At 44.3% G+C, this 24896-nt stretch overlaps 1 protein-coding gene across 1 annotated transcript in view; it reads right to left on the bottom strand.

The window, feature by feature from the left end:
* The window catches only part of LOC148880296 (putative serine/threonine protein kinase IRE), a 112545-nt gene that overhangs the window by 79032 nt on the left and 8617 nt on the right, over window positions 1–24896 (bottom strand). Inside the window, 2 exon segments of the mRNA XM_088962164.1 lie at window positions 2899–3148; window positions 3408–3580. Coding sequence (XP_088818290.1) covers window positions 2899–3148; window positions 3408–3580 — 423 coding nt within the window.

The following is a 24896-nucleotide window of genomic DNA, read 5'->3' as shown; positions in this document are numbered from 1 at the left end:
ACGCTCTTGAATCAATTATCCAAGGAGAGTCAAGGGATTGAAACGATACATGGAGAGTTGTGGTAGATTTACCTGATGTAGACGCATATGAAGTGGATGGAGGAGGAGAATCCATCTGACAAATTGCCCTACCATAAAGTTCTAAATGGTGATGGAAGGAATTAATGATATCCTCATTAGGGTCAAAACTAGAGGTTTATGTCTAAGCTGCAGTAGTAGTCAAGGGCTAGTTCTCCTAAGTAGCAATGTTTGTTGTAGTGAGCTTTCTTGAACCTTGCTATTCTAACTTCTTATTCAGATCAGAACCTTGTTTCTTACTTAATTCCTAAGCCCATTTCGGCTTCCTATGAAGATCCCAGCATGTGTCACGAGTGTGCCTAGACTTCTAGCAATGGGTGCACCATAATTTTTCTTTGTCATCCACCCTTTTTTGAGAGTCTCCCTTCTTAAAGGAATTTCCCCCAACTGTAACAACACTTCCTTTCGCTGCCAACACGACTACATCTCTGATCTCCCCCAGAATTAAGGCCCGTTTGGCATGTCCTTTAGAGAAGATCTTGTAGCTCTGACAGTCAAAAGACACATTGAGCTTTTGACATAAAATCTGAGCAGACCAATGGCAGTTTGGCAGACGCGTGTCTTTCCTTGCATCTGCCCACATCCTTTCATACGAGATTAAAATGCGAAAGACGCGGAAAGCTTCAAATAATCAGCCCGAAATGGGCTTCCCGCATCTTTTCGATGCACCGTCTTTTGACGGCTAGATCTTCCACAAACCAAACGGGAATAGACCAAAAATCGGTCTTCCCGGCTTGTAAACAGCCGAAAGACTGCGCTGAAAGGTGCGCCAAACGGTCCCTTATTCATCAGATTTCTTCTACTTTCCTCTGACTGTACTAGAGCATATACCTCTTGGACAAATGGGAGATCCTTGCTTCCAAGGATCTGTACTCTAATGGATTCATACATAGGGTCCAAGCCAAGGAGAAAGGCAAAGACTCGCTGCTGTGAAACAAGAGACTTATACGCTTTGGCATCTTCATCACACTTCCAATCTACACTCTGATAGTCATCCAAATCCTTCCAAATGGAAGACAAGTCTGAATAGTACACAAAGAGATTCCTCTCCCCCTGTTTACAAGTAGAGGATTCTACTTGTAACTGATAGATTCTTTGCATAATGGCACAATTCAGAATAGGTTGACCTTGCTTGTTCCCAAATCTCATAAGCTATTTCAGCCCACATAAAATTTCTTCTCACCTAAGGTTGCATAGACACTAAGATCCATGACATTACCATGTTGTTTTCCTGGTTCCATCTGTCAAGTGTCATGTTCAGCACTCCCAGAATTAGGTTCTTTAATTCTTCCATTTATATATCATTTCTTTCCCCTTGCAATAATGTATAACTTAACACCCTTCGATCATTCTAAGTAATTGAGACCATCAAGAAGTATGACAGCCATAGGGAAGGATAAATCCTTACCCCCACTCAGTTCATTCTACATTGAAGAAACACCAGATGTGGCAGAATCTTCACTATTCATGATAACTGGTTCAAATCACACTCAAAAGAGTTCCAAAAAAACTAGAAAAAAATACAGTCCAACCTGTTTCCCTTTCACACAATGTATTATTCTGAAAAAAAAAATAATAATTTGCACCAGGAAACTAGAGGCAGCCACCTTTTAGTTCAAGCACAGTCCTTCAATCACCAAAAAAATGTTTTACTGCTATTACGACACCTACAGGTCATCACTGTTCTACACACTAACCACCGGACTGCTGTCACAGCACACAGAGGTCATCTCCGACCTACAAACAAGCCACAAAGCTGCTGTCACAGCACATACAGGTCACCTCCGACCTACAACCACCACAAGGATCACTAGATCCTACAAAAAAGGAAGGTACAGGTGCTGATCACCTCACATCAGTTGATCGATCCCCTTGTTTTGGTTCTGTCCTGATACATGATCAGGAAAAAAATAAAATTTAAAAAAAAAAAGTGACAGAGAAGCTTCTGAGATCAGTCCAAAGATCTACCTTGGTTCTTCAGAGAAAAAATTCAGCAGCAAGTGAAGGGAGAAGACAAAAGAGTGCTTTCTCGATCTCCTTTTAGATCAAATGGGCCCATTCTGATACCATATTATCCAGAAGAGAAAGTGAAGAGAAGAGAGAAGAGAGATCTGTGAGCAAAACTCAGTGCTGGCGATGCCAGCTTTTTGGTATTTATATTAGCGCAACCATAACATAATATAAAAGAGGGGGAATTACAATAGTACCCCTGTGATACTGAACAGAAATAAAAACAAAAGACAAACAGCCTATAAAAAACCTTTTAACATGTTGCATATAGCTTGTTTTCTTGTCCACATCCAGTTGCTTAACCTTCTCTTGTATTTCTGTCTCACTGAGAATTTCTATCTTATTAATCCTTTTTTTACAAAATCCAATTGAACTAGATACCAGGATATCTAAACAAGGGCATTGTACCATGTCAGATACTTGAATTTTTAGTTTAATTTTTGTATCTAACATATCCAGTTGTGTGACTGTGTCATTATTATGTCTGGGTAACACAGTAATTCAATAGTTCTATTAATATCAAAATCTCTAACCATGTTCATTACTAGAATCATATATGCAAAAGAAGAATATAGGAGAATGCAGTGGTTAGCATAATTTGCAATCATGATATAGATACATCAAGTGTATCAAAATCATTACAATCAAATTCCAAAATGAATACCAAAAGATCCATAAAATTCTAAACTAAAATCTACCATTTGAAAAACGAAATAGAAGACTTCAAAGGAAAAGATTAACATTAATGATTGGTAATTAATTTGTTTCTACTTCTACAAGTCGGAATGTAACCCATATATAGAATCTTACCTTTATAGCGAATAAGTCACCGGTTGCTCTTTTCCTTGCAAGGAAAACACGTCCAAATGTCCCTCTGCTAATTGGTTTTATAATTTCAAAATCTTCTATAGATGTTCGGTCCTTACTATTTGGATTTACGGGACTTGCACGCAAGCTACGAATTGGATCATCTTCTAATGAACCATGTTCATCAATCAAGACCTTCGATGAATCAGCTTTTTCATCTTCTATCTGTGCACAAAGATGTACATATTTTTCCCTGTGTAATTGGGGAACATGTTGGATGAAATAGAAATAAAGGGCTATTAGATTGAATAAAAAAAAATGAATCAATGAGGGAGGAGTACAAAAGCACCAACAATAGGTCTTTTCATAAATAAAAAACAATGTATTGAAATATTAGAAATACAATAATAAAGTAATATGCTTCACTATTCTATAAACCAGGAAATACATTTTACAGTTATATTTCATCAATGACATTTTAGTGTTGTATTAGAATTAAGAATTGTACTCACTGTAGCAGTTTCTCTATCCGCCTTCCAAATGTTTCAACAATAAGGGCATCCACCTTCCTATCTTGGATAGCATATTTCAGGTCCTCTAGGCGGTACACCAGGTATTCTAATGTACTATAGTCATTAGTGTTTATACTTGCAACAGATCGAGCAATATCCAACAGTTTGTTTATCTGCCATTCCATTAAAAGAATTAGAAGAGATAAACTATAATTAGAATAAAGAGTGTCTATGGGTATTGCAGTGTAAAGAAAACAAATAACTAAACTATCTTTAACAAGTAAAGCTAGTAAATCTCAAATTTAATAAGAACAATACAGTAAAGAAACTGAAAAATTGGTTCTCGTTATGACAAACCCAAGACCTAAATTGATTGGCAAGTAAAGCAACGGTCAAACAGAAAAGAAACAAAAACAGATTAACTTAAGAGCACATAGAGATTTAACATGGTTCAGCCCTTTTCCTATGTCCACAGGAGGAGGAGGAGAAATCCAATTAGTCAAAAATCAAGTACAAGTTTGTGCATCCTACACAAACCCTAACTCCATTACACCCAATATGCCCCCAAAGCTTTCTCTCTCACGAAATGTATATGGGATCCATATACAAAATGGGTTGGGTACATGGGGCTCCAACCCCGCATCAGCCCAAGGCCTCCACATCCACCACAGACCTCAATGGAATTTCCCCTTGGGACTCTTCTCCACAAATGTTAGGTTGGGTCATGGAGTGGGCTGCAAAACAAGAATTCAAGGCACAAACTTGGCTTGAATTCCACCAAGCCACACAAGAATAAAAGGCTCTCTCTACCTTCACCACATAGGCCCTCAAGGGGTATATTTCAAGTGTTGCAGGCACCAATCAAATCCAAGTAATGCTTGAACCAAGGTACAAAGTATCGATACACCCCGATACAATGGAAGGGATGTATTGGTACTTTGTACCACACTCTTTTTGCAGGTCTTAGGCTTGCCTACCCCTTGAAATGGATTAAACCCCCAAGAGATGCACATTTGGCATATCGAGCAGATAAGGCCCGATACAAAACAAAATTTTGAACCTTGGCTTGAACTTAGCACCAAGGAGAGGCTTTGTCAACATATCAACAGGATTCTCATAGCAATCCTCATCACAGAAATAACACAATATGAACTGATACAAAGGCATAGGATACTGACAAATCGGAGGTTATGTGCCAAATTGTAGTATGCAACATACCCTCCCCCCCCCCGATACTAATACAATACACCCCATATTGAAAGGAGGAGGAGCTATGGAGTTCAAGCCAGTGGCAACATGGAGAAGAGAGCTGGAGTTCGAAGCCAAAAAGTATGTTTTTGAAGCTTGTAGAAACGAGGGACAGGTGTGCCTGAAGATCAGGGAAGAGAAAAAAACAACTATTTTTCTTTGCAGAGATGCAGTGATTCGGGTGAAGGGTTTTGTGGATGGAGTTATTTACAGCAAGAAAGAAGTTGGATGGAAAGGTCAGTTGAATATGGAAAGGAAGAACTTTATAGCTGAATTAAGAAACAACAGAAAGGGGTGGTTTATGGTGATAACAGAATGTTTTGGGGAGGGCAATAAGGAAGTTTGTGTGTATCCCAGAAGGAAATAGGAAGACAGGTTGGAAGTGTTTTGCAGAAAAGCTACAGGAATACCTGGTATTGACAGAGATAAATGAAAAGGTTCAGCAAAAGACTTTAAAGGAGAAAGCAGAGTTGGGGGAGAGTGAGAGTGATATGGTAGGCAAGGGAGAGCAAATAACTCAGAAGGCAGTGGAGGAACAGAGACTAAATATGTCAGTAGCTTGCTCTGTTAAATTAAGTAAGCTGGAGTTGAAAGTAGATAAACAGAAATGGAAGAACAGATTTGTGTTGATAGCTGGAAAAAAGATTAATGAATGGCAGCTCGTTGCAGAGGAAATAGTGAAGATTTTTAGCATCAAAAAAAACCTGTTCTTGTGGTACCGTTTAGTGAAAACAGAGCCATTCTCGACACATGGGAAGTGAAGATAGAACTTTCTTCTATCGAAACCCAGGAAAGGTTGATCGTCATCAAAGAGTGGTGTGTGTCTTGTAATGAGCGAGATATTACAGTAGGTTGTTTCAACATTAAGCTTGTTGGGGTGCCTTTCAACTTCTGGAATAAGTCGACAGTAGAGAAAATAATCCACACATTGGGTGGCTTGATGGAGAAATGCAGCTTCAGTGGCATGACAACGATCAAAGTAAGAATCTGCGGGCTCAAGCCGGAGGAGGTGCCCCGCTTGGTGACTGTTAGAATGCTTGAGTCAGGGGTATTTTGGTCATTCTGGTGTATCTTCTTGAAAGTGAAAGGTCTATTGTATCTGAGTTTAAGTTATGTGTCCCATCTTCTGAGGGACAAAATTGTCTTTCTTGTAACTCTAAGTTTTATGAATAAAATTCAAGTGGGTCGGCTAGGAGAGTGATTTTTCACATTCTCTCTTCTAGTATGGCCGAACACTCTTCTTCTCTCCTTCTTCTTCTTCTTTCTCTTTTCTTTCTTCTTTCTTCTTCTCTACTTTGACCTAGAATCAACTAGGGTTTATTCACATGGTATCAGAGCAATAAGGTTTCGTGTTTTCTTGCTGCTGTCTTCTTCCTGGGTTCGCCGCCAGCTTCACAGTAGGTTTCATCATCCTACAGCTGACCTGATTGAAGACTCGATAAAGGGCTGAAAAGGTGTTGCCGTTTTGAGGGCTTGGAGGTGAGAATGCCTCTGGCAAGTGCTGTGGTGGTCGTTGAAGTGGTATACTAGACCCTCTATTCAGTGTACGAAGAGGGCTGGACGTATACAGGTATGGACACTGCTGTCGTGTGTTCAGAAATGGACTGTGAATGCTAATTTTTTGTGCTTCAAAAGTTAGTTGTTGTGATGCTGGGTGAAACTGATACACATATCAGTCATGTTCCTTTGTTTTCTTGCTCGCATGTGTGCTGAAAGAATAGTAGTAGACTGCTGATGTCCACGACAGCAGTGGTGTGGTAATGGTTGTGTTGTGGTGGCTGACATATCTATGATTCTAAATGCTTAAAAGTGAACCCCTAGACTTTGTGTATCCTACTATCTATGAATTCGATTCCCAGTTGAAAGGGAGAGAAAAATTTTTGAAATTCGCCCACCTTATTCCGCAAGATTTGGGCTTCCATACGATGGATCTCTCATCCCTTCACGCCCCCCCCGGCCGTGATTTTGACGCAGAGTTGCAGAGCCACTTCTAAAGCTCCTAGGGGTGCCGGAAAAGGAGGCACCTCTACATGGGTATGGATGCCGGTGCGGACGAACAACTCAACATCTACTGATAAGCCCAATCTGAAATTTAATGGGCACGAGAGCGACGAATCCAAAGAGGAAAGCGATTGGGAACAGAGTTGGGAAGACCTAAGGAAAGAGGTGTATCAATCGGAGCTAGAAGATAGTATCAGAAGTGTCAACACTGCTAAAACGTGCATCTTGTGAGGCAATGAAATGCTGGGAACAGAGTTGTTGTTCGAAGACCCCTCTACGTACACCAGCATGGCTCCAAGAGAAGAAACCGATGATAGTCCTGCCCCAGATTTAGTGGCGAACTCAGTTTCAATCAAAAGGGAAGATGGGGAACTCCCAGGGGAGGCACAACATCATGATATTAATAAAGGAGTGTCAGATCTTGGTACTAACCCAGACAAAGAAGCACAGGAGGAACAGAACATTGATGTTATATCAGAGTTGCCTGTCAAGATTTCCAAATCAGTGGGTATTGATAAAGGGAAGGAATCAGGCATGCTAGCATAGGGAGTCCCTAATCCCTTTTCTTCGCGTTTACCTTTTCAGCCTGTGAGTCCTTGTTTAGACCCCTCTAAATTATTTTCATGTGTTTGCGCAGGTTCAGCCAATGACATTCCTCCCAGGAATCTCTCAATGAAAAGTGCCACAGCCCAAGATTCTGAGAACCTACCGGACAATAGCATAGAACAAGAGAGAGCTAGAATTTGGTCCTTAATCCTGGAAAACCTATTTGACTCGACCCTAGCTTTGGAGAATAATGAAAATAGAATAAACCATCCTGTGGGTGCTTGGAGGCTGAACCAGGAGAGAAAGAAGAGTCAGAAGGTAAGAGAAGAGTGAGAAGGAAGAATGAAGGAAGTAAGGTATACTTGAGGAAAAAAGGAAAGAAAAGAAGAAGAAAGCGAAGCGAGTTGGAGAAGCTTAATTGTGGAATAAATTATGAGAAGAAGGAAGAGGGGAGCCTGAAAAGGAAAAGAGGGGAATATTAGGCAGCCATTGATAAGGGGTCATAAACAGGTCGAAATGAAGATAGTTGGCTGGAATGTAAGAGGCCTAAGAAGTGCCAAAAAGTGGAGGATAATCAGGAATACTTTCAGAAAAGAAAGACCAGATATGATATTGATTCAAGAAACCAAATTTTCATAGCCGAATAGAAGGCGGATAAGAAGCATTTGGGGAGCCAGGGGTCTAAGATGGTCGTATGCCCCATCATGGGGAGCCTCAAGAGGGAACCATTTGGAGAAATGAGAAAATGGAACGTGTGGAGGAATTGATTGGTAGATATTCAGTCTCCTTAAAAATTAGAAGACTATCAGATGGGAGGGAATGGGTGGTAACAAATGTATATGGCCCTAACTCCTATAGAGACAGGGAGGCTTTTTGGGAGGAATTATGTGCTATTAGGGGAATCTGGGAGGGACCACGGTGTGTAGGAGGTGATTTCAATGTCATCAAATTTTCGGGAGAAACAAATAATCCAAACCAAGGAATCACTACCAGCATGATGAAGTTTAATAACTTAATAGATTCCTTTGAATTGAGTGAACCTCCGATGCTAAGGGTGGACTATACTTGGTCAAATTTTCAATCCCCCCCACCTGTTCCAAACTGGATTGGTTTCTCATTACTCCTGACTGGGAAGAATTGTGGGGCTCAATGGTAGTGAAAGGGCTACCTAGGGTTACTTCAGACCATTGCCCCATTTCCACTGAGAAGGAAAGTCCAAGAGGAAGCCCTACTCCATTCAGGTTTGAAAATATGTGGTTTGAGGATCACTCATTTAAAACTAGATTGAAGGAATGGTGGCAGGAACTCAGACCTTTGGGGAGTATGAAAATGTTAAGCTTTGCAAGGAAATTAAAGAGGATAAAAGGGAAAATAAAAGAGTGGAATAAAGATCATTTTGGGAGGGTAGAGGAAATGAAAGATAACATAGTGGGGAAGATTGAGGAGCTAGACAAGAAAGAGGCTATCAAAATGTTATCAAAAGAAGAGAGAGAGGACCAATGGAAAATCAAGCAAGAATTGGAAGAGATAATAACAAAGGAGGAAATATGTTAGAGACAAAAGTCAAGGTATCATTGGATTGTTGAAGGATATGGTAACACTAAGTTTTTTGTGCAATTTTTGCAAACGGAAGAAGAAAGAAAAGCTTAATATTTAGTATTGGAGGAGGGGGATCAGGAAGTAAGAGAAAGTCAAGAGATCACAAGGATCTTTGTAAACCATTTCGAGGAAATTCTCACAAGTTCAAGCAGGGTGACAACAGAGCTACAAGAAATGGAAGGGGATAGGATCTTAGAAGAGAAATCCTTGTTTTTTGAAAGGAATTTTACTTTGGAAGAAATCAAGGATGCAATCTTCTCCATGGAAAGATCAAAAGCCCATGGGTCGGATGGATTTTCAATGGCCTTCTTTCGAGAATGTTGGGATTGGATGAAAATTGATATTCTGGAAGTGTTCTGTTAGTATCAAGTATGTAGGGGTATTTCTGTCTTTATACTTATGTTGAGGTTGCTGATGTGTAATATTATGTTAGAAGTAGTGTCCCTCACTTAAGTAGGGGAACATGTGTCTTTTCCATTATGTTAGTAATATAAAACATATCTGGCCGAATGGGAGAGGTAACTTTTTCTCTCATTCGAACCAGACTTTTCTTCTCCTTTCTCTCTCTCTTTCTTTCTTCTTTCTACTTTCTTCTCCTCTCTTCTTGGTTGTTATCAAACTAACAGAACTCAAGGGCAGGCCGAATTATAATATGGTATTAGAGCTCAACTAAGCAACTCGGATATGCCCAGATTTCTATTTTCTGCAAACCCAGTCTAGGGTTTTCTCTTAGTTTATTTGTCATCGGTTGGAGATAAGGGAAAGGGCTGAAAAAGGAGTGGTCGCCCTCTTCCCTTAGAGGTTTCTGTTAGACAGTATATGCCCTTAGCTCCAATCAGAATGATGTACTTATGACATTTAATGTAAATGAATAAAATACATATTTGATTCATGTTATTGTGGTGTGTTTCTGTGTAATACCCTTAAACTGGACACATATGAGACTCGTGTTAGTTTAGAATCTTCACAGCTGTTGGATCGATCTGGGAGATCTATCCTGCCAAAGCTGACACTGATGTGCCGCCAAGTTGGTTGGGGTGGCTTGTCTCAGCTGCCAGGGTGAGACCTGAGGTACATGCAGTGTGGGTTTACTTGAAACCCTGAACCGGACCAAAATTCTAGTATTGCCTTGGACCTTGGAAATTGATGGGCAAAACTGGAATGTTACACCTGACCCCTAGACTCGATTATGATACTGCACTAGGTGTCGGATTGAATTGTCTTTGATATGCCAATCAGTGAGATCCTTAGAGGGGGTCAAAACCTAGGTATGTTGGGACATTCTAAGAATTCATCTAAGTGAGTGATCATAGTGACAAGATCAACCCCTTTGTCAGACAAAGTGAATGATCAGGGATGCACTCTCTCTGATGGAAACCAAAACTGCCGGCAATTGATTTCAATCATTGAAATTTGTTTTGCAAAATATATTATATATATATATATATATATATATAAGTGTTGGGCCCATTAAGAGCCCATGGTGACAGACTCCGGGGTTCATTGTTTTCTACAGTGAATTCGGCCAGGCCTTATAACAGAGGCTAGGCCGAACCCATGTGGTTGATGTGTAGATCAATGTTTGGGTCCCACGCCATACAAGGATACCCAACTGGGCAGCAGTTTGGAGGAAAAGAGAGCACATGGACTTAATGGGCCTAAAGCCAATTCGAACTGGTTTAATTTGATTAATTAAAGGAGGGGCGGATCTAGGATTTAGATCAGCAGATAGGATAAGGGATTGTCCCTATCCATTCAGAGAGTCCAGACCCAAATAGAGATTTGGATCAAGAAACTCCTAATCAGATTAGGAAGGCTGATCTTTATCTGCAGATAAGATAAGGGATTATCCTTATCTCTTAAAGAGAGTCAAGATCCAAATAAAGATTTGGATTAGGAAACTCCTAATAGGATTAGGAGAACCTCTCTTTAAGGCTATAAAAGGAGGAGGAGGGCGAACCCCAGTACACCTGATTCTGATTACAGATACAAGAGAGAAGACAGCTCTAGTGAGACTGACGCCATCTTCTGCTCTTGCCTTCTCCTCCTACGCCATTGCCAGTTTGTTCTCCACCTATAGGTGCGATCAAGAAACGTTCTTGATATCAGTTTTTGGTGAAAAACTTATCTGAAGTCGTGCTCACTGATCTCCCGGTGGGAACACTCCGATGGCTAAGTTTGAACTGGAGAAATCTCAAAGGAAGAACAGAGAGTAAGAGTGCTGAAAGTGCTTAAGCTTCAATACCTTTGCTTTGTGAGGGCCGGGGTCCTTTTATACCGGAGCTCGGTCACATCAGGCGTAACCCTCACTGCCCTAGCCGTTACTGACTGGGCAGAGGTGGCAGGTGCAAGCTGCCGCCACGGGCTGCTACTGCAGGGCACGGATGTCTGGCGGGCCATGTCTTTTAGAGACGGCAGGCAGAACGCCACCTGGCCAGGGATCTGAGCACTGCCACCGGATCCGGCAGGTACGGATGTCAGGCAGATCTCCCCGCAGTCTGCCGAGCTACCGTGTACCGAACCACTTGGGGCAGGTTTGTCTTTCACCGAGGCACCGAGGTACACCGGGGTGCCCGTACTGGAGGCAAGCCTTGAGCAGGTACGAGCAGGGGTCTTGATGGTGCTGTCCCGAGGTGTTTCTCCCTCAGGACACCTAGCCAAAAGTTGGGGTGCTTCCTTCTTAGGAAGGGAGAGCTCGGAGTCCCTTAGGAAGAGCTCGGGTCCCATGAGGAGCTCGGGTCCCTTCGCATGGGGGAGCTCAGGGGCTCCATCCTCAGGTTCGAGGCGAGTGGGGCCTGGCTTCTCGACAAGCTGTCACACTTGACGAGTTGTCACTTATTCCAGGTCTGTCCACGTGTCCCCGTGCTACGAGGTCGAACCAAATCACCCTACATCAATTGCCCCCCACTCCCCGTGCTAGGGAATGCGATTCCCTAGTTGAAGGGAGAGATTTTTTTTTTGAAATTCGCCCACCTTATTCCGCAAGATTTGGGCGTCTATAGATGGATCTCTCATCCCTTCATATGGAGCCCGAGGCCTCGGTTGAGGCCGTTGTGAGAGCGGAAGCTGAGGCCGAGGTTGCCACCGGAGCTGCTAACGTTGCAGCTGAAGTCTCCGCCAAGCCCATTCACACAACCGAGACGGCTGTCTCTAGTTCGGGGAGCCCGAATGGGGGCCGAAGCATCCTGCTCCCCCAATGCGGTCTTCGGAAGAGCAAGGGGGCCACTTACTCCGAGGAGATTTCGGTTTGGGCCGATATGCTCAACCCTACACAGCATGGAGCCCGGGCTGCCACCCACACTATGGTGGTAAGTTTTCTTCCCTTCCTTTTCTTTTCCTTTTGTATTTGCGCTTCTTCGGTACTAACTAACCTCTTTGTCAGGTGAACTCCGCTGTGCACGCCCTTGCCCTTCAGTCCGAGAGGAACCTGAAGCGGGCTTTGACTACCGAGGAGTCTTCCCGCTCTGCCCATACCGAACTGAGGATAGCCCGTGAGTAGATCCATCGGTTGGAGAGCGGTGCCATGGCCCAGAGGGGCATCATCACAGCGCTTACGGTGGAGAAGGACGAGCTGGTCCGTGAGAATAACGAGCTGAGGGGCGAGATGGAGGCCCTTAAAGCGGAGTTGACACGCGAGAAGACAGTGCTGAAAGGCGAGCTGAATGCCCTTAGAGCAGAGGCGGAAGGGCTTAAGGAAAATAAGAAGGTTCTTCTGCACGAGGTGGAGTACCTAAAGGTGGTCATCGTAGGAGAAGACTGTGATCTTCACTCAGACGATAGAGGAGACGAAGGCCAAAGCCGTCGCTGACTACTTCCAGTCTGATAAGTTTGATGCCGTTCTGGGGGAGGCCTACCGCAAGGCTGATAAGGCATACATACCCCGAGCTCGATACAAGCGCCATCACCTCGCGAATCACGGACGAGATAGCTCGTCAAGCAGCGGAGGACCCGGACTCAGAGGAGGAGGGTGGTGACGAAGAAACCCCTGACCAGCCCGAAGCTCCTGAGGGGGTCTCATGTGGGGGTGGAGAGCCCCTGAAGTAATTACCTTTGTACTCCGAGCCAGCGAGCTCAGTCCTTGTACTTTGTTGTTTTTCTTTTCTATTTAACTCGTTATACAAACTTTACCAGTTAATGAAATTGACCCTTTTCCAAGTGATCTTTCTAAGTACTGCTTTATCCGAGCTTATCATGGTTGAGTGTGCGGAGTGGTTTGACGTAGTAGGGCATAGTAGGGTGCATGCCCGAACTGCCTTATGGCGTATACTAAGGTGATTAACATAGTAAGGCGTATGCCCGAACTGCCTTGTGACATATACAGGTGATTAACATAGTAAGGCGTAGTAAGGCGTATGCCCGAACTGCCTTGTGGCGTGCACTAAGGTGATTAACATAATAAGGCATAGTAAGGCGTATGCCCGAACTGCCTTGTGACGTGCACCGAGGTGGGCTTTGTTAGACAGTTTTGTATGCCCTTAGCTTCAATCCGATTTGATGTACTTTTGTTATTTAGTGTAAATTAATAAAGTGAATGTTTGATTCATGTTGTTTGGTATAATTCTGTGTAAGACCCTAAAACAAGACACTTATAGAGACTCGTGTTAGTTTTAAATGTTCACAGCCAATTGGATAAGTCTGGGGAGATTAGTCCTGCCAATGCTGATATTGGTGTGCCACCAAGTGTTGGGATGGCCTGTCTCGGCCACCAGGGTAAGACCCAAGGCACATGCAGTATGGGATTACTCGAATCCTTGAACCGGACCAGATTTCCAGTATTGCCTTGGACCTTGGAGACAGATGGGCAAAACTGGAAAGTTACACCTGACCCCTAGACTCGATTATGACACTTCACTAGGTGTCGGATCGGGCTGCCTTTGATATGCCAATCAGTGAGATCCTTAGCGGGGATCAAAACCTGGGTATGTTGGGACAGTCTGAGAATTCATCTGAGTGGGTGATCATAGTGACAGGATCAGCCCCTTTGTCGGACAAAGGTAATGATCGGGAATGCACTCTCTCTGATGGAAACCAAACTGCCGGCAGTTGATTTCAATCATTGGAATTTTGTTTTGCAAATGGTTTTAATTCCCGGGATCCATGTGAGTGGAGAGTGCGGCACTATTCCTTGCAGCCGGGGGAGAGGTCCTCTCTTGTCGGGCAGTGCTTGGTTATTAAGGGCTGAGAGGTTAAGTGTAAGACCATTTAGGATAGTACCTGATGGGCTAATCTTGCACCTGCCCACAGTCCCTGGGTTTTTATAAGATGGCTTGGCCCAGGGACCACTTGATGTAAGTGTTGGGCCCATAGGGTCCATGTGATGGGCTCAGGGGTTCACTGAGCTTTTCAGTGAATTCGGCTGGGCCTTGTAATAAAGGCTGGGCCGAACCCATGTGGCTGGTGTGTAGATCAATGCTTGGGTCCCACGCCATACAAAGAAGCCCAACTGGGCAGCAGATTGGAAACTAGTTAAGCACTGAACACTTAATGGGCCAAAAGTCCATTTCGAGTTGGGCTGATATGATCACCCATCTATGGGGCGGATCTGAGATTAATGTTAGCAAAAGGTTTGGGCCTTTAACCTTATCCACACTGGGAGACCAAATTCAAATCAGATTTGAATCTGGTAACCTCCTGATAAGATCAGGAGTAAGCTAACTTAATCTGGAGATAGGATTAAGATAATCCCCTATCCAAATATTGATTTGGATTGGAATAACTCCTAATTTAGGAGGTTTCTTAATCAAGAAGAAAGGAGGTGAAACCCTAAGAGAAAAAAAGAGATTTTCGAACCAAGGGTTCAAGCAAGAAAGCATCCTGCGAACTGAGATTAGATCTCATACACAATCCAGAGAGAAGAGAAGCAATTCAACCATCTTCATCCTAGGAGTTCTCCTCCAGCCGCTGCCATTCCTTCTTGCAAGATTTGATCTTTGCAGAAGAAAGAAATCAAGAAATCAATTCTTGACATCAGTCTTGCAGAAAAGACTGTAAAAGATTTGGTGCTCAGAGTTTTCAGAGGGTTCTTGAGAAGGATCCAGTGTGTAGGACGTACTCTGCTGGTTCCGTTCCACCTACAGCTGTGTCATCTTCAGCAGGAGCGGATCTTGGTGTCCTCTTTGGGCGTGAACACCAACTTTGGGAGATACTGCTTCTTCGGACCAGGTATAATCCTCCATTTTCCTTTTGGTTTAGATCTGGTTCGATTATGGTTCAAGTAGGATCCTTGAATATTGTATTCTAAATTTAGGGAATACGATTCCCAGTTGGGAGAAGGTAGGAAAATTTTTTAAATTCGCCCACCCATTCCGCAATCTTTTTGGCGTCCATAAGATGGATCCTACCATTCTTTCAGGCTTAGCGCCATAGGGTCTACTGGTCTGCTCACGCCCTCGGTGCAGTGTGCTATGGTGTTGAGCTCCTTGGTCAGCTCGGCGTTTCAACCATTTAAGTTCATTCGCGCCACAGAGGTGGCTACTTGAGCCTAACCTGCCCAAACTGCCTTTTGGCCCTTGAGCCCTGAGAGTGACCCGTGGTTTACTCCGTTACTCATAGGTAATACTATCTTAGGTTGACAATATTCCATGCTCGAGGTACTTGTTTCCCTTCTAGGGTTTCAAGCTCGTATGTTCCTTTCCTGAGTACTCGCTTTACTCGGTAGGGTCCTTCCCAGTTCGGACCGAGCTTGCCAACGCCGAGCTCAGGCACCATAACCTTACGGAGAACCAGGTCGCCAACGCGGAGAGTCCGCTTTTTAACCATGGCGATATAATATCGAGCTACCCTTTGTTGGTAGGCCGCGGTCCTGATGTATGCGAGGTCCCATACTTTGTCAAGCAGGTTGAGGTTGGTACGTAGCTCGTCTTCATTTGCTCTGTCCTCGTAAGCTTCTAATCGCAGCGAAGGGACTTCAATCTCGGCTAGAGTGACTGCTTCGGTGCCGTATGTAAGGTTAAAGGGGGTTTCTCCTGTGGCATTCTTTTCCGTGGTACAGTAGGCCCATAGTACATTGGGCAGCTCGTCCGTCCACAGTCCCTTATCTCGGTCCAGGCGCACTTTTAGTCCTCAAAGGATAGCCCTGTTCGTAACTTCCGTTTGGCCATTTGCCTGAGGGTGCGCCACCGAGGTGAAGTTCTGCTGAAATCCCATGTCTCGGCACCAGTTTTGGAACTTGATGTCTTCAAACTGCTTACCATTGTCGGAGATCAATACCCGAGGTAATCCAAAGCGACACACTATGTTCTTCCAAAAGAAGTTCTGCACGTTCTGAGTCGTAATTGTTGTGTGAGGTTCAGCTTCGACCCACTTTGTGAAATAGTCCATTGCCACTACTAGGAACCTCCTCTGTCCTGTTGTTGTTGGGAATGGCTCGAGCAGGTCAATCCCCCATTGTGCAAATGGCCATGGGCTAGTGAGGTATTTTAGGTCGGCAGCAGGCCGGTGATGGATGTTGGCGTGCTTCTAACACTTGTCGCATTTTTTGACAAGCTCGGTTGCATCTGCTTTCATCGTTGGCCAGTAATACCCCTGTCGTAGTGCTTTTTGAGCGAGGGCCCTGCCCCCCAAGTGTCCGCCACACAGGCCTTCATGAGTATCGCGGAGGACGAGCTCGATTTTCGAGGGTCACAGACAGCGCAAGTAGGGGAGCGTGTAGGATCTTCGGTACAGCCATCCGTCTATCATGACGTATTTGGCTACCTAACGCTCTACCCTCCTGGCGGCATTACAATCTGCAGGGAGGGTCCCGTTTAGCAGGACACTCATGAGCGGATCAATCCAGCTCGGCTCTGCTTGAACAACGGGAGCTACCTCCTCTGCCCCCTTGAGAATGCTAGGCTGAGGCAAGTCCTCTATATACACAACCCTCATGGTGTTATCACCAGTGCTAGCTAAACGGGATAGGGCATCGGCCTCGGCATTCTCTGATCTTGCGATTTGCTGGATGAAATATGACCGGAAGTTGAGCAGAGCCCCTCTTACTTTGGCTAAGTATGCTACCATGGTGGGCTCGTGGGCTTCGTACTCACCCATAAACTGATTTACCACAAGCTGGGAGTCACTGCAGACGACGACATGCTTGGCTTTCACTTCCCTTGCCAGGTCCAGCCCGGCTATCAGTGCCTCGTACTCTGCTTCGTTGTTGAATGCCGCGAACTCAAAGAGTAGTGCGTAGTCCAGTTTCACACCGCTTGACCCGCACAGAACGATCCCAGCTCCGCTGCCCTGCTGGTTTGACGAGCCATCTACGTGAAAGATCTAGGGTTCTTCATCCCAGTTCGGGCTTGGCCTAACTAGGAGAGATACCGCGTTGGTTGTTACTTCACGGGGCTCGAGTACAACCGGCCCGGGAACCCTGGGCTCGCCCGCAGTGGGGGTCCCGTGTTCCACCGGCCTAGGGACCTCAGAACTGAAGGTACACTCTGCAACGAAATATGCTAAGGCTTGGGCCTTGATAACAGTTCACGGTTTATACTGGAGTTCGTACTCGCTGAGCTCGATGGCCCACTTCGTTAGTCTTCCTGAGACCTCGGGCTTGAGCAAGACTTGCCTTAGAGGTTTGTTGGTAAGGACAACGATGGTGTGAGCTTGGAAGTACGGGCGGAGCTTTCGGGCTGCCATCACCAGTGCATAAGCTAACTTCTCTATCTCGGGATACCTAGTTTCTACTCCCTGCAACAATTTACTAACATAATAGACGGGCCGTTGGACCCGATCTACTTCTCTTATTAGTACCGAGCTGACCATCTCGTCACTCGCCGAGAGGTACAGCTCTAAAACATCACCCTCTTCGGGTCGGGTTAAGACTGGGATGTTGGCCAGGTGCCTTTTGAGCTCGTCAAAGCCGAGCTGGCATTCTTTAGTCCATTCAAAACCTTTGTTTTTTATGACCTTAAAGAAGGGCAGGCAACGGTCTGCTGACTTGGACACGAAGCGGCTCAGTGCGGCTAGCCGGCCATTAAACTTCTGAACCTCCTTTAACTTTCGGGGTAGTCTCATTTCTAGGATGGCTTTGATTTTGTCCGGGTTGGCCTCAATGCCTTGTCGGTTGACGATGTACCCTAGGAATTTACCCGAGCTGACACCGAAGACACACTTATTCGGATTTAACTTCATATTAAATCTACACAAGATTTCAAAGACTGAGTGTAAATCTTGTATTAATTCATGTGAAAATTGGGTTTTCACGACCATGTCGTCTACATAACACTCTACTTTTTTGCCAAAAAATGGCTTAAACAGCTTATTTACAAGTCTTTGGAAAGTAGCCCCAGCGTTCTTCAGCCCGAAGGGCATGCCCTTGTAGCAGTACAGGCCGAACTCGGTTATGAAGGCAGTCTTCTCCTCATCAGCTGGGTCCATTTTGATTTGGTTATAGCCCGAGTAGGCGTCCAAGAAGCTCAGCAACTCGTGCCCCCAAGTCGCGTCCACTAGACGGTCGATCTTGGGAAGGGGGAAGCAATCTTTTGGGCAAGCTCGGTTCAGGTCGGTGTAGTCGACGCACATGCGCCACTTACCGTTAGCCTTTTTCACCAGAACGGGGTTGGCCACCCAGCTCGGGTAATGGACTTCCCTGATAAAATCGGTTGAAGGAGTTTCCCGACCTCCTCGCCGACTGCCCTCCATCGCTCCGGGGCTAGGTTACGTTTCTTTTGTCTAACGGGCCTAACTATAGGATCAGTATTAAGTCTATGAGTGATAATGTTGCGGTCTATGCCGGGCATTTCTGCCGTTGACCATGCAAAAACATCTAAATTTTGAGTAAGAAGCTTACCAGTTGAGACCGCAGGGGCTCCTCAATGGAAGCGCCGATCTGAAGTACTCGAGTTGGGTCTTCTGTTGAAGCCAGGATGGGGATGGTCTCCTCGGTAGGTGTAGCTTGCTCCGCGAACTGCTCTGCAAGTCATCCTAGCTCAAGGTCGTCAGCTACCTTGGCCTTTCCTTTGAGGGCGGCTACGTAGCATTTGTGGGACTCGAGTCGATCGCCTCGTGCCACTCCGACTCCAAAGTCTGTAGGGAACTTCATCACCAGGTGGTAGGTGGAGACTACCGCTCGCAGGACATGGGTGAAGGGCCGACCTACTATCGCATTGTACGGAGAGGGGGTCGCGACCAGCAAGAACTCATGATTGAGCCTTACCACATTGGGCCAAGTACCGATCTCCACCGATACAGTGACCTTCCCCAAAGGCCTGACCTCTTCGCCGCTGAACCCCACTAGTGGAGTGCTTGCGGGCTTCAGGTCACTTTCTGGGAGCTGAAGTTGATTGAAAGCTGCCTTGAAGAGGATATCCGCCGAACTGCCCGAGTCTACTAGGACGCGCCTGACCTCGAAGTAGTTGATTTTGATCTTGACGACGAGCGTGTCATCGTGGGGGTAACGGACCCCTCGTGCATCGTCTTCAGTGAACAAGATCGATTCGTCCACCCTTGGCCGCTTTGGGGGGTTTAATTCTTCTCTGGCGGCTTCGCGGGCTGATGACCGAGCTGCTGTCGAAGTGCAGCCCGCGATAATCGATCCTCCGACGATTACATGAATGGTCCCCCGGACTGGTCTCTCGTCTGGAGGCTGCCTCCACGGCTGCTCTACCTGTCTGCTGGACTCGGGGGCTTCTTTATTATGTTCCCCGTGCCGACCTGCTTTATTATTATTATTATTATTGCTATGCTGTACAAAATTTCTCAAATATCCACGACGGACGAGTTCTTCTATCTCATCGTGGAGATTCTTACAATTTTCGGTACTATGACCGTGATCTCTATGGAAACTACAATACAAATTTTTGTTCCTAACATTAGGATCGGCCTTGAGCCGAGGTGGCCAATTTACATACGGGGCGTCCTTGATTGCCATGAGGATCTCGGCCCGGTTTGTATTGAGGGGCGTAAACACCCTTTCTGCTGCTAGAGCTCAGAAAGGCTGGACTGCCTTTGCCCCCCGAACTTGGTCCTTCTTCTTGTAGCCACTTATGCCAGGTCATGTCCATGTGTCCACGTGCTGAGGTCGGGCCAAATCACCCTTCATCAAGTATGTTTCAGATCGTATGATGGGATTTCAGACTGTAGTGTGCTAGGGTTTATGTTGTTTTCAGTGTGATTCAAAGGGAGGAGTGGTCCACATATAGTGTGGTGAGATTTCAGGTAGTCGTGGGGTAGGATTTGTAGTGTAAAGGGTGCAATCTTCAGCAATAACAAGTGTTGAAACCAGTGTAATCAATGTGTGGTGTGGTCTAGTGTGCAATGTGCCAAATTCAGCAATAACAGAATTCAGCAATGGGAAACAGCAGCGATAGCAAGTCTAATGTGATTGTCCCTACTGACTACCTGAATGTTCAAATGACCTCCATTAAACTGAATGGAGAGAATTATGTACCTTGGGCTAAATCTATAGAAGTTTTTCTTAAGACAAAGAAGAAGGTGAAACACATAAGGGAAGAAAAACCCTCCACTGATTCTCATGAGTATGATGATTGGGAACAAGAGGATGCACAGATTATCACATGGTTATGGAACAGTATGGAACCCAAGATTAGTGTAAATTTCATGTTTCTTGACACTGCCAAAGATGTGTGGGACCATGCTAAGAAGTTGTATTCTGGCCAAGACAATACAACCAGAGTATATCAACTGTACAAGGAATACTTTCATCTACAACAAGGCAAACAGAGTCTTGAGGAGTACTATGCTAGTCTAAGAAACATTCATAATGAGTTGAATGTTTATCACCCCCTCACTTCTTATGTCAAAATTCAGCAACAGCAGAGAGAACAGCTTGATGTGACTCGATTTTTGGTGGGGCTGAAATCTGAGTATGAACCAGTGCGGGCTCAAATACTAGGAGGATCAGCTCTCCCTTCCTTAGAAGAGGTGTTTACTCAACTTCGAAGGATTTCCATTGGATCTACTGAGAACTCTAATGTTTCCGATAGATCAGCCTTTGCAGTATCAAGGGGCCGTGGTGTTAGAGGTGGAGCTCGGGGAACTCAATCTAGCCGTAGTGGTAGCAATGGTCCAGTATATGGCCGGAGTGGTGGTGGACTTACACATAACCATGGTGGTGGTCGCACTGGAGGTAGAGATTCAAGGAGAGCCCGTGGCAGAGGACATAGTTCGGGTCCAATGAGGTGTACTCACTATGGTATGGATGGACATACCATTAATTATTGCTATGACTTGCATGGTCCACCCTCAACTTGGGCCAATCATGCCATGACTTGTGACAACAGCTTCAGACAGGAGAGCCGCTCAGTTGATCAGATGCTTCCTACATCCACAGATGTTCCCAGGAAGGAGATGATGAGTGTCCCCCTGTGATGAGTATGAGAGGTTTGTCTAGGCCACATCTCAACAAAACAAGGCTACTCTCGCACACTCAAGTATGGCTTGTCTGGCATCCACAGCCAATCCTTGGATTATTGACTTTGGAGACTCCGATCACATGACTAGAACTCCAAGTGTGTTTTCTTCCCTCTCTCATTGCTCAACATCACAATCTGTTACCCTTGCTAATGGCTCCACATCCTCCATTTGTGGTATTGGCAATGTTAACATGACCCCCTTATCTTTATCCTTAGTTTTGTATGTCCCTAAATTTCCGTTTAACCTTATTTTGTTAGTAAGTTGACCAAGTCACTCAATTGCTCTATTACCTTTTACCCTTCTTCGTGTGTTTTTCAGGATCTCAAGACAGGGATGAAGATTGGTGGAGGGTCTGAAGCTAGTGGATTTTATTATCTTAACGGTGGTAGAAGAACATTAACAGCTCTCCAATCATCTCTCTCTCCTCTCCAGTGTCATTGTCGATTTGGTCTTCCTTCGCTGAAAGTTTTGAAGTCTTTGGCTCCTTTGTTGAGTCAACTTTCTGTTTTATATTGTGAGCCATGTCAGTTGGGGAAACATCATCATGTTCCCTTTAGTCCTAGGGTTGATAACCGTGTGTCGAGTCCTTTTTCTTTGGTTCATTCAGATGTTTGGGGTCCTTATAATGTGATGTCATACAATGGACATAGATATTTTGTCATTTTTGTTGATGATTATTCAAGGATGATGTGGCTCTATTTAATGAAAGAAATGAGTGAATTGTTTACCATTTTACAAAAATTTTATGCTGAGATTCGCAACCAATTTGGTGTTCACATTAAAATTTTTCGTTTCGATAATGACAGTGAATGCTTCTCTTAATCATTTCAAAAATACTTGGAACAACATGGCATTATACATCAAACCTCATGTACCTACACCCCACAACAAAAATGGGGTGGCTGAGAGAAAGAATCATCATCTTTTGTAAACAACTCAATCTCTCGTGCATCACATGAATGTTCCCAAACCCTTTTGGAGTGATGCGGTGCTTACTTTTTGTTTCTTGGTTAATCGGATGCCTATGTCTATCCTTAATGGTCATTCTCCATTCATGAACTTGTTTCCCACCTTGTCTTCGTTTCCTCTTTCTCCTCGGGCTTTTGGATGTGTCTGCTTCGTCCATAATCTGGGCCCCGAGAAGGACAAATTAGATGCACAATCCATTAAGTGCATCTTCCTTGGCTATTCCCAGACCTAGAAAGGGTATAAGTGTTATCATCCTAGTTCTCAATGTTCCTTTGTGTGTGTTGATGTTACCTTCTTTGAGTCTACTCCGTTTTTCTTGGGGTCTGGTGATGTTTCTTCCTCCTCATCACCTCCTCCTCTTCCTCTTCCAGTTGTGGATTCTATTCCTCTTGTTCTAGTTGTGACCAAGTCCTAGCCTCCAGTGTCACTACCTGTTAAACGTCCACCTATCCGTCAAGTGCATACACATCGCCCACATGTACCAGCTGCTCCTCCTCCAACTCCATCAACGTCAACAGATCCGGCAGTTGTCCCCACACCAGCCCTAACCCCAGTACCTGATCTTGATCTTCCCATTGCCTTGCGGAAAGGTAAATGCACTTGTACCCTACATCATATTTCTAATTATGTTTCACTCACCTTTCCACTTCCCATCGTCAGTTTATCTCTTTGTTATCCTCTATTGTTGTCCATAAGGATGTCCAAGAAGCCCTTGCCTCTCCAGGATGGCGCCATGCAATGGAAGAAGAACTCTTAGCTCTAACTCATAATCATACTTGGGACCTCACCACTCTTCCTTCTGGGAAGCAGGTTGTCGGTTGTAAGTGGGTTTATATTGTTAAGTACTTACCTGATGGTAGTGTAGAGTGACTGAAAGCTAGACTGGTTTCAAAAGGGTACTCCCAAACCTATGGTATGGACTACACAGAGACCTTCTCCCCAGTTGCTAAGATAGGTTCGATTCGTGTTGTGATCTCTCTTGCTGCTATGTATGATTGGCCCCTCTATTAGCTTGATATCGAGAATGCTTTCTTGCATGGTTATTTGCTCGATGAGGTTTATATGGAGCAACCACTAGGGTTTGTTGCTCAGGGGGAGGATGGTAAGGTATGCAGACTAAAGAAAGCTATTTATGGGCTTAAACGGTCTCCTCGAGCATGGTTTGGTAGGTTCAGTGAGGTGGTAAAGAAGTTTTGTATGAAACAGTGCCAAGTTGATCATTCAATCTTCAATCATGACTCTCAGGCAAGAAAAATCCTATTGGTGGTGTATGTAGATGATATTGTTATTACCAGGGATGATAAAATGGGCATTGACAAGTTGAAGACTTTTCTGTACGAACATTTTCAAACAAAGGACCTTGGTAAATTGAAATATTTCTTGGGAATAGAAGTAGAAAGGTCTAAGCATGGTATTAATCTATGTCAGAGGAAATATGTGCTTGATTTGCTGTAAGAAATAGGTATGTTAGGTGCTAAGCCAGCTGAAACACCTATAGAAACAAACACTAAGCTGAATAGTGATATGGGTGAAGTGTTTGAAGACGCTGGCAGATATCGACGACTTGTAGGTAAACTGAACTACCTAACCATTACTCAGCCAGATATTTCATTTGCAGTTAGTGTAGTAAGTCAATTCATGCATAAACCTCTGGTTCCCCACTAGATGTGGTTCTAAGAATTGTGAGGTATTTAAAGGGGGCTCCTGGTCGTGGTTTGATATACAAAAGTGGTGGAAAACTTGAAATAGAAGGATATACTAATGCTGATTGGGTCGGTTCTATATTTGATAGGAGATCTACCACAAGCTATTGCACTTTTCTTGGGGGTAATATGGTAAATGGAAAAGTAAGAAGCATACAGTCGTGGCGAGAAGCAGTGTGGAGGCAGAATATAGAGCTATGGCACATACTATTTGTGAATTAGTGTGGCTAAGGAACCTTCTACAAGAGATGGGATACAATGTTAACACTCCAACGAAGCTCTACTGTGACAATCAGGCTACAGTTCATATTTCTTCTAATCCAGTGTTTCATGAAAGAACCAAGCACATAGAGGTTGACTATCGCTTTGTGAGAAAGAAGGTGTTGAGTGGAGTGATAGACACTGCATATGTTAACACAAGGAACCAATGGGCAGACTTATTTACCAAGGGGTTGAGTCAAGAAAGAGTGGACTACATATGTAACAAGCTAGGATTATATGATATATACTCATCAATTTGAGGGGGAGTGTTAGTGTCGAGTATGTAGGGGTATTTCTGTCTTTATACTTATGTTGAGGTTGTTGATGTGTATTATTATGTTAGAACTAGTGTCCCTCAATTAAGTAGGGGCACATATGTCTTTTCCATTATGTTAGTAATATAAAACATATATGGCCGAATGGGAGGTAATTTTTTCTCTCATTCAAACCAGACTTTTCTTCTCCTTTCTTCTCTTTCTTTCTTCTTTCTTCGCCTCTCTTCTTGGCTGTTATCAGACTAACAAAACTCAAGGATAGGCCGAATTATAATATGTTCAATGAATCCTTTTTCAAAGGAAAGGTGCCTCGAGAGGTAAATGCCACTTTTATCACTTTAATCCTGAAGAAGAAAGAGGCCAAAACCCCTAAAGATTATAGGCCAATTAGTCTTATTGGGAGTGTATATAAACTTATTGCAAAGGTTCTCTCAAAAAGAAGCAAGAAAGTGCTACCATCAATCATCTCACCTTTCCAAGGTGCCTTTGTGGAAGGAAAACAGGTTGTGGATCAAATTCTAGTGGCCAATGAG

This window comes from Nelumbo lutea, chromosome 1 (assembly GCF_056320005.1).
Source record: "Nelumbo lutea isolate HS-2025 chromosome 1, American lotus-T2T, whole genome shotgun sequence".
NCBI lineage: Eukaryota > Viridiplantae > Streptophyta > Magnoliopsida > Proteales > Nelumbonaceae > Nelumbo > Nelumbo lutea.
The sequence above is the reverse complement of the archived record's forward strand: the minus strand, read 5'-3'. Positions and strand labels throughout refer to the sequence as shown.